This window comes from Hyaena hyaena, unplaced genomic scaffold, assembly GCF_003009895.1.
Source record: "Hyaena hyaena isolate Hyena2069 unplaced genomic scaffold, ASM300989v1 scaffold_44, whole genome shotgun sequence".
NCBI lineage: Eukaryota > Metazoa > Chordata > Mammalia > Carnivora > Hyaenidae > Hyaena > Hyaena hyaena.
The window spans coordinates 3,162,359-3,178,678 of record NW_024080676.1 but is presented as its reverse complement, the minus strand read 5'-3'; the positions used below and the strand labels follow the sequence as shown (position 1 = coordinate 3,178,678).

Below are 16,320 nucleotides of genomic sequence, written 5' to 3'. Positions count from 1 at the left end.
TTCAAGAGTTTCAGTGAACTTAAACTTTTAGAGCTAAGGGCATGGAGAGAACAATCTTTGAGGAAAGGTGTGGGGGCTCTGGGGCCTCTTGCCTCAGCCATGAGCCTTTGGGTACCCTTCAGTCCAGAGGGCTAACAAGTGGCTGCCAAATTGACTTAGCACATGGCCTCTTCTGGGCTGAAGTGTAAGGGAAGCAGGCCTGCCCTGTCCAGGTGAGTATGATTCGGTCTTTGACTATACCCAGAGGAGAAACGTAGCGATCATGAGGAGTCTAAGCTCAGGGTTTGCTTAAAAACATGTCAAGAATTGTTTTTCTTCAGATCATGTTTTGCTGCTATTTCTAATGGTCATCCTTCTTTCCATTTCCCGTCCTCTTTCTTTGTTCCCCATTTTGATACTTACTCTTGAAAATCATGCTAAAGTTTCTCTCTCCCCCTCGGCCTCCTCTCCCTAAAGGGGACCGCTTTGCATGGCAGCCCCTCGCCATCCACAGTACCCCCAAGGACTCCCTCTACCTGAGCTCACCAAAGCCTTACATCCCCCTTAGCACCCCCATCCAGCAGAGCCCCTCACGACCCCAGCCCGTCTCCATCTCCCTGGCAGCCAGATCCTCTCCCAAAGGCGCGGCACATCCTGGGTCCTTGCTTCCTGGTTCCACGTTCCCCAGTGCTTCCTCCCAACCCCGGCACCACAGTGTGGCCACCAGGACAGTTTACAGTGGGAATGCGAGCTCTAACCCACGTCATGAGGCAGTTGGGAATAAAAAGGTCAGCAGCTTATATGTACCTTGTTTATCCAATAACATTTGCCGGGTGGCAGCGCAAAGCTCCTCTTGTGTTGCACCTGACCCAGCCACGGGCACTCCCTTGGAAGCTGCAGGCGCTCGCGCACAGGCTCCCAGCCTTGTCTCCCACGCGGCCGGCACGGGAAAGCCACCCTCTGCTCCTCCTGGCCCTCCCAAGCTATTCTTTGACATCCATAAAGATGCCGCTGTCCGGGGCGAGAGTCCTTCCCTGTGCACTCGGCCTCTGTTCCCGGACGTGGTGAGACCACCTGTGCTAGGCCCCCAGCTTTCCTCTGCTCCTGAAAACCGGAAGAGAAAAGAACCTTACCTTTTGCAGCCGTGTTATCCAGCCAAGGCAAGGAATTAGATATGTGTGTGTGTCTTCTATGCCATCTCTTTCGAAACTCATGCAAAGCAGTTCCCTTGTTTTCTGGGCTGCCCTCCCCTCCCTTTCCTCGTCAACACCTCTGCAGCTTGAATCCCGAATTCTTCTCTCTAAACGCCTCGGCACAGTCCTCTCTGCCCCCCTCTCTCTTTTCCGGTAATATGTAAGTATGCTGGAGTGGGGGATCCATAGACTAACAACATGGTGAGATATGGAGTGTTTATATCTTTTCACAAGGTGCCAAAGAAATTGTATTTACTCCCAAGCTTTCGGGCTCTGCGAGCAGTTTGGGGGCCAAACACAGCCTGCCTGCCTGTTCTGTTGTTCTCTGTCTCTCTCTCTCTAAAGTGTTAAAAGGATTCAAAAATAGAAGGATGGAAAGTAAACTTGGATGGGGTTCTCTCTGTGTCACACAGTGTCAGGAGGCCAGCTGGCTAGCACTGACGCTCTCATGTACTCTGGAGAACGGGCACTGATTAAATATTTCTCAGAGTACATCACTGCATGTCCAGGCTCAACTGTTTAAATATGGAATTCCTTTTCCCCTGCCGTGCCCCTTTACGTAACGACCCCCTTATTTCCTACAGGATGCCACTCTCTCCAGTTCAGCCCAGCCTGAGATAATAGTTGTCCCTCTCTACCTGGTTAATACTGACCGAGGGCAAGAAGGCACTGCCAGACCTCCAGCATCTCTGGGGCCCCTTGGCCCCCCAAGCCCGGCGACCGCCCCTGCCGGCTCACCTCTGACCTTCCCAACCCTAGATGATTTCATTCCCCCTCGTCTGCAGAGGCGACCCCACCACAGCCAGCCGGCCAGCACTTCTGGCCCCCACCCCCCCGTTAGCCAGACACCACCATCCTTCTCACCACCTCCTCCGCTGGTCCCTCCGGTACCGGAGGGCCTCCGCAGAGCCTCGGAGCCTGACCTCACGGGAGCTGTTTCAAGTACCGTAAGCTTGCTGGAACCCCCTCCCCAAAGCCTTCCTGAATGTCTACTCCTGGCAGTGAAAATCCCATTCTCACTGAAGTACTAAGTTCTGAGGAAGTGTCCGCTGCCACTGTGCTTGTGTGGTAACTGTTTGCTTTCCCCAGAGTGCATGCCTCCCATGCGTGTTCATGGTTCTCCTGCAGCTGCTCACGGGCCCCTCACGTCCCTCTTCCTGTCTGTCTGATTCGGAATGCACATCTTCCTGAAAGAACTCTATTTTCCCTCAGCGAACCTCTGTGGCCTTTCCTTTGGCTTGTGATGCTCTTGAGAGGCCAAGCAGATGTGATGTTGGAGAGCTGAGGAACTATGTGGGAAAGCTGATGGCCAGCCGTTTCTCCACCAGGGAGCAGTGAGCCTCCAGGGGAGGAGAGGTTCCCTCTTTTGTTGATTTAGCAAGTAAACAAACTCTTTTATATACAGAGAGGGCAGAGAATGGTTTAAAAAAGAGAGTTGAGTTTAATTGAGTAAATGGATCTAAAAGCCTTGCAGAAATGTTGGGACTATTTTCTCCAAAGGCATAAAATTGTTGCTGGGGCTTCTGACTGGAGGCTCCCAGGGGCCTTTGTGATGCAAAGTTGCTCTGGGTGTCATGTGAAAGTAAAGAGTCCTGATACCTCAGGCCCCATCCTGTGAGGAATGAGTCCACATTGTAGGTAGGAAAGCCCAAGGTGGAAAAGCTGAATCTGGGTACCCAGTCTTTTTTCTCCTCAGAAGCTCTGGGAGTCCAGAGAATCTGTGAGGACCTCAGAGTGAGTTGTAAAATGGGGAAGCATGGATCTGCTCACAGTCCTGTGGGTTGCAGTAGGATCAAGTATGTTACACTTCTATTATACTGCTTCCCATGGAGAGAGCGCTCAGTAACTGTCAGTTACATTGCTGAGGACTTGCCCTAGCAAATGGGGGCCAGAGTTCTTCAAAAGTAAGCTGTTGGCTAATTAACAATTAATGAGCTCCTGCCATGTTCTAGGCATCCTGCTGGATTCCACAGGTATGATTATGAACAGGATGCAGACCTTGCTCTCAAAGAGGTTTTTGGGTAGCATATTAGTTCTCAAGCTTAGCATACATGAGATTATCTGAGGCACGGAAGCTCAATTCTAGATTATACTCCTAGAGTCCTAGAATGGGTCTGCAGAGGGGCCTAAGGCTCTGATTTTATAACACACATCCTAGGGGTTCTGTTGCTTGAGGGTCCTCGGACCACAGTGGGTCCTGTAATTGGCTGATGAAGGTAAATGTTCAGTAACATCCCTGTGGCTCATTAAACTGAGGCCAGTCATATAGAAAGCAGGAAAACTGTTTGGATTCTAGGAGAATTTATTGCCAGATATCAGGCACATCGAAACTGGGAATGGCTTCATGCTCATCTAGGACTTCTTCTCAGATCTCTAGGTGCAACACAATGCAGTTAGGTCAAGACTCAACTGAACTTGGCCCAGGAACTTCAGATGTCCTTCTATCTTTGAGCATTGCAACTCAACCCTGTTGGAGGAAAATGCTAGATTGTTTCTAATGCACTCCCCTCACTCCAGTACAACTTACAGGTGAATTGAGAAGCTGCTCTTGTTATAGATGATATATATATTCTTCCTTCTGGCACAGAATATTTCTCTTGAGCAGCATATAAAGGGAGATATTTTTAGTGCCCTGGTATACACTTGTGAGTAGTTTTGTTGTATACTCTGTAATTTCTCATCTTTATAGTTCTAGATTTTCATATTGAATTTTGTTTCAGGTGTGCTAGGACAGATTAGTTAGGACAGTTTCCTCAGTTTCTCACTCCTGACTGATCAGCCTCGTAAAGATTTCCAGGGGAGACTTCAGTTGGCCCCGGGTAACAGGTGAAAAAGGAAACCGCTTGGGATCCTCCACTGAATGAGAATTGTCAAGAAGAGCAAGAGCCCCTGTGGATGGTGGCCAAGCCACAAGTTGATACTTGCTCAGTTTCTGCAGCTATTTGAGAGTAAGAATGAAGAAGAAACTTCATATTAATTGATCCAGGCTCTTTGAGTCAATAGCCGTTTTTGTGATGTTCCAGAAATAAGCCTTGTGCCACAGAATATTTGTATAACATTTAATGTTCACATGATCCATCCAGACACCCCAGTAGGCATTTATACTTTAAAGAGCCATATGCATGATATTTTTGGTGTGTTTCTTGGGTGCACTATGGCAGAATTTTCATGAGTGTGTCATTTATCTTTATTAAATCACTTAGGAAGTAAATTAAGACAAGTGTGATTTTTTTCTACTTTACAAATGAAGAAAATGGAGATGAAGCACTTTTGAACAAGATCATATTGTGCCTCTTGAGTCTTGGAAAGATTTTATTCACTAAACTGAGCTATTGCTCATAACTAACAGCTGCAACATCAGGGCACTTTCATAATTGGACTGACCAAGGCAGTGTTACTCAGGAAGCCCCTACTGTGTGTCAGGAGCTGTCCCTGGTCCTGACACTCACACTCTCTCTTGATGCTCACATGTTCTCTTGCTGCCAAAGTTGTTCAGAAACACCTTTGCTAGTGGATGTCTTCAGTCATTCAGGTGGCATTTACCAAGCACCTGCTGTCTGCAGGATGCTGTGCTAGGTGCAGAGTGGGTGGGGCAAAAAAAGGAAGGGAGGCATGGCTTTTGTCCTACAGGTACTTACAGAGAAGCTGATCCCTGGAGCATGCTAATTGCTTTGAGCCATACTTTCATCTGGAGAGTAATGATCAAAGTCTTGCTTTTCAGACCCTTTTAAGAATGGCATTCTGACTAGAGGTCTGCAAATTCCAAAATAGAAACTTTGCAAGATTTATAGATGTGATAGAGGAAACTACACATTACATCCTTACTACATTTTGGGGTCTTATTTTCCCGTCTTTAAGAAAGACTGGCATTATTCCCATCAAGCAAATTATAATATTAGTAGTAATGATTTTATTGGTTTTTAGACCTCGGGTTTTTGAAGTCAGGATTTTTGTAGGTCTTTACCACTTCAAAGATCTTTGTCACTCAATACTGGAGTGAAAAACAATGTCAGGATAGGACTGGAAAATATCCAAATCTCAGAAGCAAGCGCTAGTGAAGTTGTTGAATGATGCAAATAGTAAGAGTAGCTTTCTAAGAGTACTGGTACTTAACTCCTCCTCATTCTTACATTGTTGGCTTCTTGTGCTCACATTGTCTCATGTTTCTTTACACAAGTGTACTAAACTTTCCTTTTTTTCCCCTTAAACCAGCTTATTCTTGGATCACATTTGGAATTGCATGAGTCTTGCATGCATACTTTGTTTTGAATTTCCTTTTTCAGTAACCGGAGTGATTCACAGTTATTACCAGGTGAAAATAATGAATGATGTTGCTGAGAATTCCAGTAACACTCACCTTCCCTCTCTACCCTTACTAACACCAACAAAGAGACCAAGCATTCCAGATTACACTTCTAACTGGAATTAGTGATGTCTCATTGGTTACATTTCTTCCTGTAATTAAGGTCAATGTAAACCTTTATATTTCTTTTTAAAAAGCATCAACATTAGGTTTCATGCACTTACAGTTGGTTACAGTCTTTGTTCTCTTTTCAGGATTCAGGTCCTCTACTAAATGAAGTTTCTTCATCCCATGCTGGAACGGATTTCCAGATCTCTGCACCAGTTAGCAAGCCATCATCTGCCTACCCCTCTACGACAATTGTCAATCCTACTATTGTGCTCTTGCAACACAATCGAGGTAAGAGAGCTTCACAGAGCACCCTCCCCCAGCTCACTGGCATCAGCATAGCTGTTTTGTGACTTCAGGGGCAAGAATTCTGCCATTCCACAGAATTCTTAAACCCCATCATTCCCTGAGGCTGTCTGCCCCAGTCTTCTCCCTCCCATGACCCACAGAATAGACCAGAGCAGGGAGGCAGGCCCCTGATTTGTCATGATGTCAGACATCTGCATAAGTAAGCTGGTATAGTATGTGCTCCATGCGTTGGGTGTTCACAGCTGTCTTCAGATGGTACCACCGAAAAGACAGAAGGGAAAAAGTCTGTGCACCTTAACTCCTCATCATGAGATTTCAAATCAGAGCTTTGCCTGGAAAATCTGGGTACAGTAATATCTCTTATAATAAGTCATGCAGTTCTTTGACATCATGAATTTTCTAGAAAGCAAAATTTTGAGTACCAAAATTTAAAAACAAAAGAAAGCATAATGGGTGGAAACCTTTCTAAAATGTCAAACATGTTTTTGGGCCTCTAAAACAGGCTACTGGACTTTCTCTTCATGACTCACCGGCCTTGATTCTCGCCAGCAGTTAATGCTCTTGGCTGTCATTCAGGGAACCCTCTGGGGACATGATGGCTCACGTGGCCCCTTAGAGCTCTGTTGAGGGTTTCCATGTGTGTTTTCTATAGTTTCTCTTACTGCTTCTGGTTGGCCCTTCCCCTTCTCTGAAGGGGCATCTTATGTGAAGCTGAAGTGCTTTGAGGTAATAATTGTATATGTGAACCCTTCTGCCTTAAAACATCAGAAGATGCTAAGTCCCAAGTTTTAACTTGTTGGAATTCAATAGAGGAATAAACTTCCCCTTCACAAAAATCCTTTGCAATGTAAAGTTGTGAAGCTGTTTCCTAGTGCAGAAAGGGCTCTCTAGTCTGAGTTTCATAGAACATGGAATTTTAGTTTGTTCAGAACTCAAAGCTGGACACCCAATCTTCCCTTTTCTCGACTCCTGCTGCTTGGTTTCCTTTGCCCCATCCCCCACATCAACTTGGATGAGAATAGAACTTGAGTCTATTTTTAATTGTTTTCCATATTAAATGGAGTTTTCTGTTTCCTGCTTCTAACTTGTAAAACAGATGAATGAGACATTTTTTCTCACTTAAAATCTTCCCTCTTGACTCTTAAGTAGTTTAGTAATTCTTGAGTAGTTTAGTAATTTTTTTTTCATTATGTGTGCCCTCCATATTAAGTGTCCTCCATGAATCTGTGTTCTTCCAAAGGTAATAAGGGTCCCAACCCCCACACTAAACTATATAAAAGACCCATTCTCCTTTCAGCAGGGTCATACCCCTTCCTGGCAATAGCTTTCTCTGCCCATCATGCAGGACAAAGTGAAATTTTGATTCTCTGTGAACTTCTTTATGATTCATCTTTTAAAAAAAATCCAGTTGAACAGAAGCAAGTTAGTTCCCAGAAGGAGAGGCATTTTCTTTAAAAATGGGATTTATTCCCAAGGCAACTTGGTTTTTGGGAAATGCCAAGAGTAATGTCAGCCACTTCCACACTGTCCCTCTGATGACACCTAGTGAGACCTCTTTGGGCCAAGAAATGCCTGTGGTTCTTTTTTGTTTCTTCTGAAGCAAACAGATCCCTCTTATTTGCCCAGATGTCTTTGGTTCTTGCCTTTCTCTTTTGTCCAGTCCTGCCCTTTGGGTTTAAAGTTAAGATTCGTGCTGCCTGAATCACACATCCTTCAGAAAAGGATATAAGTACATTGGTTTTTTTGGAATAAAAAGTAGCTTCTCAAAGAGAGCAACATATGTTCCCTAAGGAGGTGGAGCAGAAAGAGTGGAGGAGAATGGAAACACCTACCCTCGGATTACTAATTGTCCTGCATTTCAGTCCCTGCTTTGGAATTTACCCAGCCTGGCAGCAGCGCTCATAGACAGGACCCAGAAAAACAATTTCCTAACTATTGCAGAGTCTCCTGAGGGAATGATAACTTTACTCTACTTCCGCAATTCTAGTTTGGTCATCCTAAAAAAGGTTTACTTTTTTCCTTGCCTAGACAGCTCCAGGGCACAGTATGACAATAACCCTCTCTCTCCAAGCCAGGTCCCCCACTTGCAGCCAAATGGGGCAGGGGGCACTGCACATCTAGCCCAGCACCTGTGGCCATGCACAATACAGCTCCTCGCTCCTCTCCTCAGCTTTCACACCACGTGTCTGAGGGCAGACCACTTCAAATCAGTCTGGAGGGAGAATTTGAACCAGAAAACTCAGGACTGAAGAGACGCCTGGGTCCCCCAGCTCAGAACTTCTTGGCCTTTAATGTGTACAGTCTTGAAAGGACACACTCAATGGATGTGGATTCAGGAGGTCTGTGGCAGAGCTGAGATGCTGCATTTTTTCAGCAACTTGAGGGGCACATCGATACCACCAGTCCATGGACCACACCGGAGAGCACGAGCTCCATGGCTCCCAGACTCTGGATCTCATGGTCATGTGAAGCGGTCTGGGAACTAGCCTAGGGTTGCTAATTTCTAACTTCGGTAAATAACAGCCCTGAAGAACAACTGCGGTTACCCATATCACATGTCGTTCTCTAAAAGAAAGGCCATTTTATATCTCAGAAGAAGGAACAACAGAGTCTTTTAAGTTGAATAAATTTGCTTTTGCTTAGTAAGGAAGGCCTTGCTTCCAGTTGACAGACTAGAGTTTGAGATCCATAGATCCGGTGGGCACTCTGATGTGACAAATGAGGAAACAGGCTGAGAACTTATGTGACTCTGGAATCCTCCAGCAAGCTGCTGGCAGCGCCTAGCCTGGAGCTCTGCTGAGCTCCCGTTGTCCAGCCGGTGTGAATTGTGTCCACATCCAGAGGTGGACAGGCTGTTCCATGGGCTGAGCGAGTCCCTGCTGCTCTGTTTACTTCTTGCCCACATGGATTCTGGAGGGAGGGTGAGGCCGTAGCCAAGGCCAATGATGACAGCACCCAGGGGCTGGCAGGCACTCTATTTTTATCTATGCGGCTGCATTATATTTAGCAGCTTTGGAAGGTAAAGGTCATTTTTGTGCTTATCCCGTAGCACGTACACACAGATCTCTCCAAAGGAGACATTGGCACTCACGAGTGCCCAGCAGGGTGAGGAACCAGTAGACCTTCCATGTTGGGGAACAGTGATGGCCTGGCCATCAGGATTGGAAAGAACCCTGGACTAGGAGCTGGGCATCCAGGTTCTAGGCCCTGCTCTGATTTTCAGTGTCATCATGGGTAGTTTGTGCCGATTTTCTGAAATGTCTCAACTCACCTGACCTACCTGCTAGAGTTGTTGCAAAGATTAAAAGTGTTAACATCTGTGAAAGCTCTTAAAACAATGTCTGGCATTTGGCAAAGGAGCTATCATCCCAGGAGATGGTAGCTGCCATGGGTATGAGTACAAACATTTCCTTCCAAACGTACTGAGACTGGGGTCTTTATAAGGTCCTAGTCCCTTGAAACCAGAGGAGTTGGGAGGGTCTCCTTCCATGATCAGATCACCTTGAAACCAGGTGTAAACAACCAGAAGACAGTGACTGTCCCCAGAATCTTGGTGCAGATATGGGGGTGTGGGGGGTAGGACACACCACACCTGGATAAGAAAGCTGTGTTAATGCCCTTGCATTCCGCTGGATGTGGTGACTATGCAACATTTTGGCATCTAAGCCCAGAGGACAGTTAGCGTGCCAATTTGGGGATGCTCATGAATTCTGGCGGGACTTCCTGGTCTTGCCTTGTCTGTGTAAATCTCATGATGTGTATCCTTTCTCTTACCACAGAACAGCAGAAACGACTCAGTAGCCTTTCAGGTAGGTACTAAATACTCATTTACATGCTAACTCCTTTGATGTGTGCGCAGCAAAGTCTGAGGAGCCCCTCTGCTGTGCTGAGGACTCTGCTGCTGGACCACAAGGCTGGGGAAAGCAGGCGTGGTCCTGCCTCCCTGCAGCTTGCAGGCTGGTGGGGGCACACCCAACCAGTGACCCTAATGGTACACCTGTTCTGTGCAGCTGTGGTATGTGCCTTGATGGTAAGAACAGGGTACTCTGAATAAAAAGAACAAAGAGTTGTGCCTTAGGTGGAGCATTCATGGCAGACCTTGCTGAAGAAGTCACTTTTCTGTTTGCTTCTAATCTCTCATCTAGGATGTAATAAGTAAGGGTTAGGAAATGTGGGCAAGTTCTTTTATTTTGGGGTAGCAAGCCCAGTTGCCAGTAAATGACCTGCATGGTGGACCTGGGTGAGAAACTCCAGCCTAGCAGTGCCTGGAAGAGGGTGTGAGGAGTGCATCTTGAGCTTGAGCAGGCATCAGAATCTCCTGGAGACCTGGTCGGAACCCCAATTCCCAGGCCACAGCTCCAGAGGTTCGGATTTAATGCATATGGGTGAGAACTTGCATTTTAATGGGTTCCCCAGTGATGCTGATGCTCCCCTGTGTCCTGCCACACTTGGGTAGCAAAGTTCATCAGGAACTTACAGTGCTGGGTGTGTGTCTTACAGATCATCAGATGTCAGGGCTCGTCCCCTAATAAAGTATGCAGCACTGGGGCAAGTCCAGGTGTGAAGGGAATAAACGCATAGCCAAACCTGTGAGGAAACCCAGGAATGGTAAGGTTTTACCATTTCCTTAAGTCTTTCTTCTTGGAGTCCTGGTTCTACTACTTCCCAGCAGTGGAGCCTTAGGCTGGTTCCTAATGATCTAAGCCACAGGTCAGTTTTCTTATGTGCCAAATGGAGCGCGCAGTAGGACCTTGTAGGTTCTGCTTATGAACAGCTTAGCACCAAGCATTGGCACTTACGAAGTGCTTGGTAGATGTGAGTTACTGTCAGTCAGCAGGTACCTCCATTGACTCATTCCTCATTTTATTGGATGCCTACTCTATTTCAGGCCCTGAGCCAGGCTCTCTGGCCATTACCTGGACCTTGAGCAGCCCATGGTGTGGTGTGATGGTTCATAACCTTTTTTTTTTTTGGTGATGGACTCATTTGGAGAATCTAATAAAGGCATATCTAGAAAAAGCTACATGTGTCAAACATGCATGTGGTGGATTGGTAGACACTTGTGAATCGGGACAGGAATCTCCTATCTGCTGAGTCCACACAAGCCACCGTTTTCTGAGCAGCTACTTCACGATTTCTGTGTTCTTTCTGCTACTGCTGCCCTTGTGATTGGTGGAGAGCCCACTGGGGAGAACATGGGGTTCTCACACCCTCTCAGCTTTATCGGGACTTGGCCCCAGAACCAGGACAGTCAGTGGTTGAGCGCAAGGTGCCCTTCGCTGCCCCCTCCTGACTTGCAACACCAACTCTCTTCACTCCTTGGCCCCGGCCCAGGTTGCTGAGAACAGGGTGGCTCTGAAATCAAGGTAGCTCTTATGAACACCTTCCTGCCTTTGGGATTGGAAAGGAGCAGTGGAATAGATGATAAAGGTGCTCAAACACAAGTTAGGAGACCCAGAGTTTAGTCCTGGCTCTTTCCTCTTATAACTGTGTGTCCCTGGGTAAGTGGCTTTACCTCTCTGAGCCAGTTTTCTCATGTGGGAAATGGGGATGATAATCCTTGGTCTTTTGCCTCAAAGAGGTAAAAGGATCATGTGTGACAAGAAGAGGGCTGTGCCTTGCATGCTGAAAAGTGTTGTGTAGTGTTAGGGCTTCTCCACCAGGCAGGCAGGCTCAGGCAACTTCCTTGGCTCCAAAATAAGCCTAATGTTTCCATCTTCCTTGAGGTTTGGGATAGAGCCACTAATGGTATTTGATAGAGTAGGACATAAAGTAAGTGCTCACTAAATGTTCGTTGTTCTTGTTGTTGTTTTAAAGCACCAGTTTTGCTCAGAAGCCTTTGACGGAGAGAAGGCTGGCTGGGCCGACTCCATCAGTGAGGCTTTGCCCATCGTACTGTGGTGATGGGACATGGAGGGCCACTCACCTCTCCCCCTGTCCTTAGCGGGATTTTATTGAGCCCCACATGGTGTTTAGCCACTTCAAGCTCATGGTGCCCTTGGGGAGATGGACAGGAAAACAGGTCAAGGCTGGAGCACAGGGGCTGGTATTCCTTCTCAGGGAGATGTCGGCACCGCTGTGGTTCTCACTCACAAATCTGTGGGTGTGAAGAAAGGGGAAGCCGCCGACAAACACAGAGGCTCTATCCCAGGTTGTCAGCATTGTCACTTATTTAATGACCCTTCCCAGCACCTTCCTTTTGAAATCAGAGTATAAAACAATTAAGTGTCACTTAGGGTTTTCACTGTATATTTATATATTTTTTTAACTTTTTTTGAGGCTGCAATTCATCTCTTTGTACACGGAAATCCACTCAATCATGAATCACATGATCACAAGCTTCCGAAGTGAAATAATTCAGGGCTAATTTCTGTAGATCTAAAGAACTCTGACAGCCTTGGAACAAGTCCATGAACTGTCAGCTGAGTTTTGCAGTTAAGTGATTGCTGTTGGAGCCACCTGCCCTAACAATTAAAAAAATTCCCTGGGTCCGGAAACCCTGAGAATGACAACTCTGTGATCTGCTGCTTCTTAAGAGAGGGCAGCAGAATGAGGGGTGGGAGCACCTCCAGGCATCAGGTGGGACGGCTCAAAATCAGCCTCCTTGCTACTTTGTGGTGACACTTAGGAAGGCTTTTCCAGGTGGGAGGAAAGTGCTCAGCAGAGCTGTTTCAGAGGTAGACATTGGTAACTTGCAGTCCCCCTACGCTTCTGGGCTTCCTGCCAAATCCTTGGCCTCCTGTTGGAATTTCCTGGGAGCCTGAGAACTCACCCATAAAACCAGTCTGGTCATAACATCCTTTTAAGCTCATGGTGATGATGCCAAGGATCAGGTTTTCTGAAGCATTCGCCAAAGCTGAGTCTTGCACAGAAAGTTTAGAAACCGTTCTGTGGTCACAGAATGAGTACTTGGTTCAGAGTACTTGGTTAGTACTTGGTTAATTTGAGATCCAGGCAGTGTCGCTCCATTGGGCAGGCAGGCTGTGAAGGTTGTAGAACCTGAGCCCTGCTGACTTGGCATCTCCCCACTTCCCCGCCCCTTCCCCCCCACACCGGGATCTCTGACTTGGCTACAACTTTGCCTGTGCCCTTGGGTCCCTCCTTTTTCCTGGATTTTTAGTCTTGAGCCAACACTCTTCACCTTTTCCTTTTCTAAAGATGAGAACTTCTCAGTCAGCGAACAGATCCTGACAGTACTTCCTAATGCGGGGCACATCTCTGTCCCCATCAATCTCACCTTATGAGTGTCACTGCTAGGACTGAGCCCCCCCACCTCCCCGGCTTAAACCTTTTTCTCCCCTAACCTCTTGACCTGTTTGGTTGCCAGCTGCCACACTCCATGCCTGTGTGCTGACTCCCTCACTAGCTGCTTCCCCACTTCCTGCTTGCATGTTCATCCCTTTCCCTGCAATCTAGCATCTACCCCCACTGCCCTCTGAAACTTGCTCCCTCCAGGGATCCTGTGACTCTTCTTCTGCCTTGTTGAATCCACTTTCTGTGCTCTGGTTTTTCTTCCTTCCTTCCTTTATGGGCTGAACCCCTCACTTCTTGGAATTCTGTCTTCTCTGGCTTCAGCGATGCCCCACTTTTCCTTTCTGGTTCATGTCCTCTCCCTCTGATAACTCCTGCATCCTTTGGGGGATCCTTTTTGCTCTTCAGCCTGTGATATCACTCGGCACATGACGTCAGCCCTTAACTCTCCCCACACTCACTCCTCCATCTCCTTGACCTCAGCCGTTGCTTTTATGCTGATGGCTTGGAATTGCACTCCTGCCAAGGGCCCTCACTAGGGCTCCGCTCCTCTATTTCTGCTTGAGTGTCTCACTGTCAAAAGTTACCACACCGGAGTGGAAACAGCCGTCTCTTCCTGCCTTCTCCACCCCAGTGCCTTTACCAGGATCAGGCCAGGCTCGAAGCCTTGGTGCCATCTTCGAGAAGGCAAGACAGGATATGGTTCAGAGAGAACTGCCGGAGTCCCGTGTCTCTAGTACACATCCCAGCTTGGCTACATGCCAGCTGTGTGACCTCAGGCAGGGTACTTCAACCTCTCTGTGCTTTGGTCCGCTTAGTTTTTTAAAAAATGGAGGGATAATAGTTTCTTCCTCATGTAGTTATTGGGAGGATGAACTGAGGTAATGTATCTGAAGAATTTAGCACAGTACCTGGCACCTAATAAGCTCAGAGTAGTTCAGAGTCCCCTTGTATTTCCTGATGCTGTTCCCTCTGCCAGGAGCAGCCTTCACCTCCCACCTGGCTGACTCCCTCTGAGAGGTCGGCCCAGAAATTCAGATCCTCAGCTGAGTTGGATGCTGACTCTGTCAGCCCTCGTCATGCCGCATTCTCATCCCTGGTTCCCTTGCCTTCTCTGCCCACTGGCCGTCAACCCCTTGAAGGCCCGCACTCTGAGGGGTTCACCCTCACGGCCACAGGACGCGTGCGCCATAGTGCCTTCCTATGATTTGTGACGTGGCTTGAAATAACAGAGTATCCAAGTAATTTTGTAATCTGCAGACCACACATGGTATGTTTATTAGCTCCCTGTAACCTCTAGTCCTGAGTCAAATAAAGTCTAATGTGCACTTCGCAATTTAAAGACCAGGTGATAAATATTTCCGTCTTCACAGTCCATACAGTTTTTGTTAGAGCTACTCAGCTCTGCCGTTGTAACTCAGAAGCATTCATAAATAATACATAAATGAAGGGGTGTGGCTATGTCCCAGGAAAACTTTCGAAAAACAGGAGGCCAGGCCATAGTTTGCTGACTCATGCCTTAAATGAAACTTGTTCCTGTGGGGAATTTGCAAACACCCCCTCCCCCTGCTGGATTGTTTGGGAGATTTTTGCCTCAGAGCCAGCAGAGAGCTTCAGCTGACAATCCTTTCTTACTTCCAGATCCTGTCTCAGAAAGAAGAGTGGGAGAGCAGGACTTGGCACCAGCCCAGGAAAAACCCACCTCACCTGGAAGGGCTCCTGAAAAAAAGGCAAAGGATGATAGCAGACGGGTGGCTAAGAGTGCTCAGGACCTAAGCGATGTTTCCATGGATGAAGTGGGCATCCCACTCCGGGTACGAACGCTGACCCAGAAGTCCTTCGTAGGCTTCCTCTTACACCAGTGACAAGTGTGCACCTGAGTGCATGCGAGCCCACCTGTGGTTTGCAGAGGCCTCGTGAGGAAATCCTTGTCTCTGCCTGCCCTCCAAGCCTGCTGAGGCCCGCAGAGCCTCGCAGAGATGTGTGCCGGCCTCCCGTCCCACCTTGGTCCTAAGTGCATGACCTCAGAGTGTGGCAGCTTTTCCCCAAAACATGTTTGGTGTTAATAAGTCTCATGAGAAAAGGGTTTTGGGTTCAAGTGACTATCGGGAAAAGCAGAGTGGAGCAAAGGCAGAGAAGTTTCTGTGCAGCTGAACTTCTGAGAAGCTCCAAGCACATGCGTGTTCAAGGGGAGAATGTTGTGGGCATTGTTTCCCAGTTTCTCTTTTTTTTTTTGTCCATTGGAGCACGCTCAGAAATTGTAGGTCCAGAATTACAGAACCCTGGGGAGACTGTGGGGCTCAGGGTCCCTATTTGTGGGTTCAGGAAGACGTTCCCCTGGGTGAGAGGTACCCCGTCATCTGGGGTGAGCAAGAAACTAATGGAACCACAGAATGAATACAGACTGCCCTAGATCTCCCCCTCTGTACAGGGAGCCCAGCCTGATGCAGGCCTAAAGAATTCAAGGGAAGCCTGACTTCCGAAGCTGCATTAGAGGGATTTCCATTTTTTTCCATGGGCCCTTCAGAACATTGGCTGCGATATGTTTCTCTGTGGTTTCCATGTAATGAATGGACTGGGTTTTGTGTCCCTTGGGAGGAGGCCAGTAGAAACAGCAGAAGGCTAAGCCTCAGAAGAACTGTTGTCTGGCCCTAAGTAATAATAAGTATATAGTAATAATAATAATAATAATAATAGTAAGTAGAAAGGGAATTGTGACAAACAGTAATTGTGGCTACCACTTGCTGAGTGCATAGTCTCCTCATTCACTCTACGAGGTGAATGCTGATATAATTCCCATTTTATAGATGAGGAAACAGGGACTCAGAGTGATTACGGCCCTTGCCAGGATGGCACATCCTGTGGCTGATGGAGCAGTCTCTCTGAACCCCATACCCATACCCCTAACCATCGTGTGGAGTGGCCCTCCCACTCACCTTCTCACTAGCTCTGTGACCTTAGGCTCATTTTGACTTTGTACGGCATCTGTAAAGTGGGAGTGAAAATATCTGACCTAACTACCTATCTGTCCCCTTCCTTGTTTTATTTTTGTCTTAAAAAGAGCCCAGCTTTGTGGTTAAGATGAAAATTCTAGCATTGGCTGCTAGAATCGGTTACATTTTAATGTATGTGTTCTAAATCTGGCCCTCTGCAAGGTGACTTAGCTACACTTCTACA

At 47.2% G+C, this 16,320-nt stretch overlaps 1 protein-coding gene and 1 long non-coding RNA gene across 9 annotated transcripts in view; one reads left to right on the top strand and one right to left on the bottom strand.

Annotated features, from left to right (window-relative positions):
- SORBS1 (sorbin and SH3 domain containing 1) overlaps positions 1-16,320 on the top strand; it is a 166,712-nt gene that overhangs the window by 71,987 nt on the left and 78,405 nt on the right. For 4 of the 8 annotated variants that reach the window (XM_039230204.1, XM_039230203.1, XM_039230202.1 and 1 more), the window contains exons 6-9: positions 1,757-2,119; positions 5,730-5,874; positions 9,672-9,701; positions 14,785-14,957. In XM_039230204.1, coding sequence (XP_039086135.1) covers positions 1,757-2,119; positions 5,730-5,874; positions 9,672-9,701; positions 14,785-14,957 — 711 coding nt within the window. The remainder of the gene's footprint in view (positions 1-1,756; positions 2,120-5,729; positions 5,875-9,671; positions 9,702-14,784; positions 14,958-16,320) is intronic. The other 4 variants (XM_039230207.1, XM_039230206.1, XM_039230205.1 and 1 more) reach the window with 1 other exon arrangement.
- LOC120230582 lies at positions 3,447-5,784 on the bottom strand. The gene is made up of 3 exons (XR_005528082.1): positions 5,700-5,784; positions 4,811-4,925; positions 3,447-3,639 (listed from the first exon to the last, which is right to left on the bottom strand). It is a non-coding gene; the product is annotated as an uncharacterized LOC120230582 (long non-coding RNA).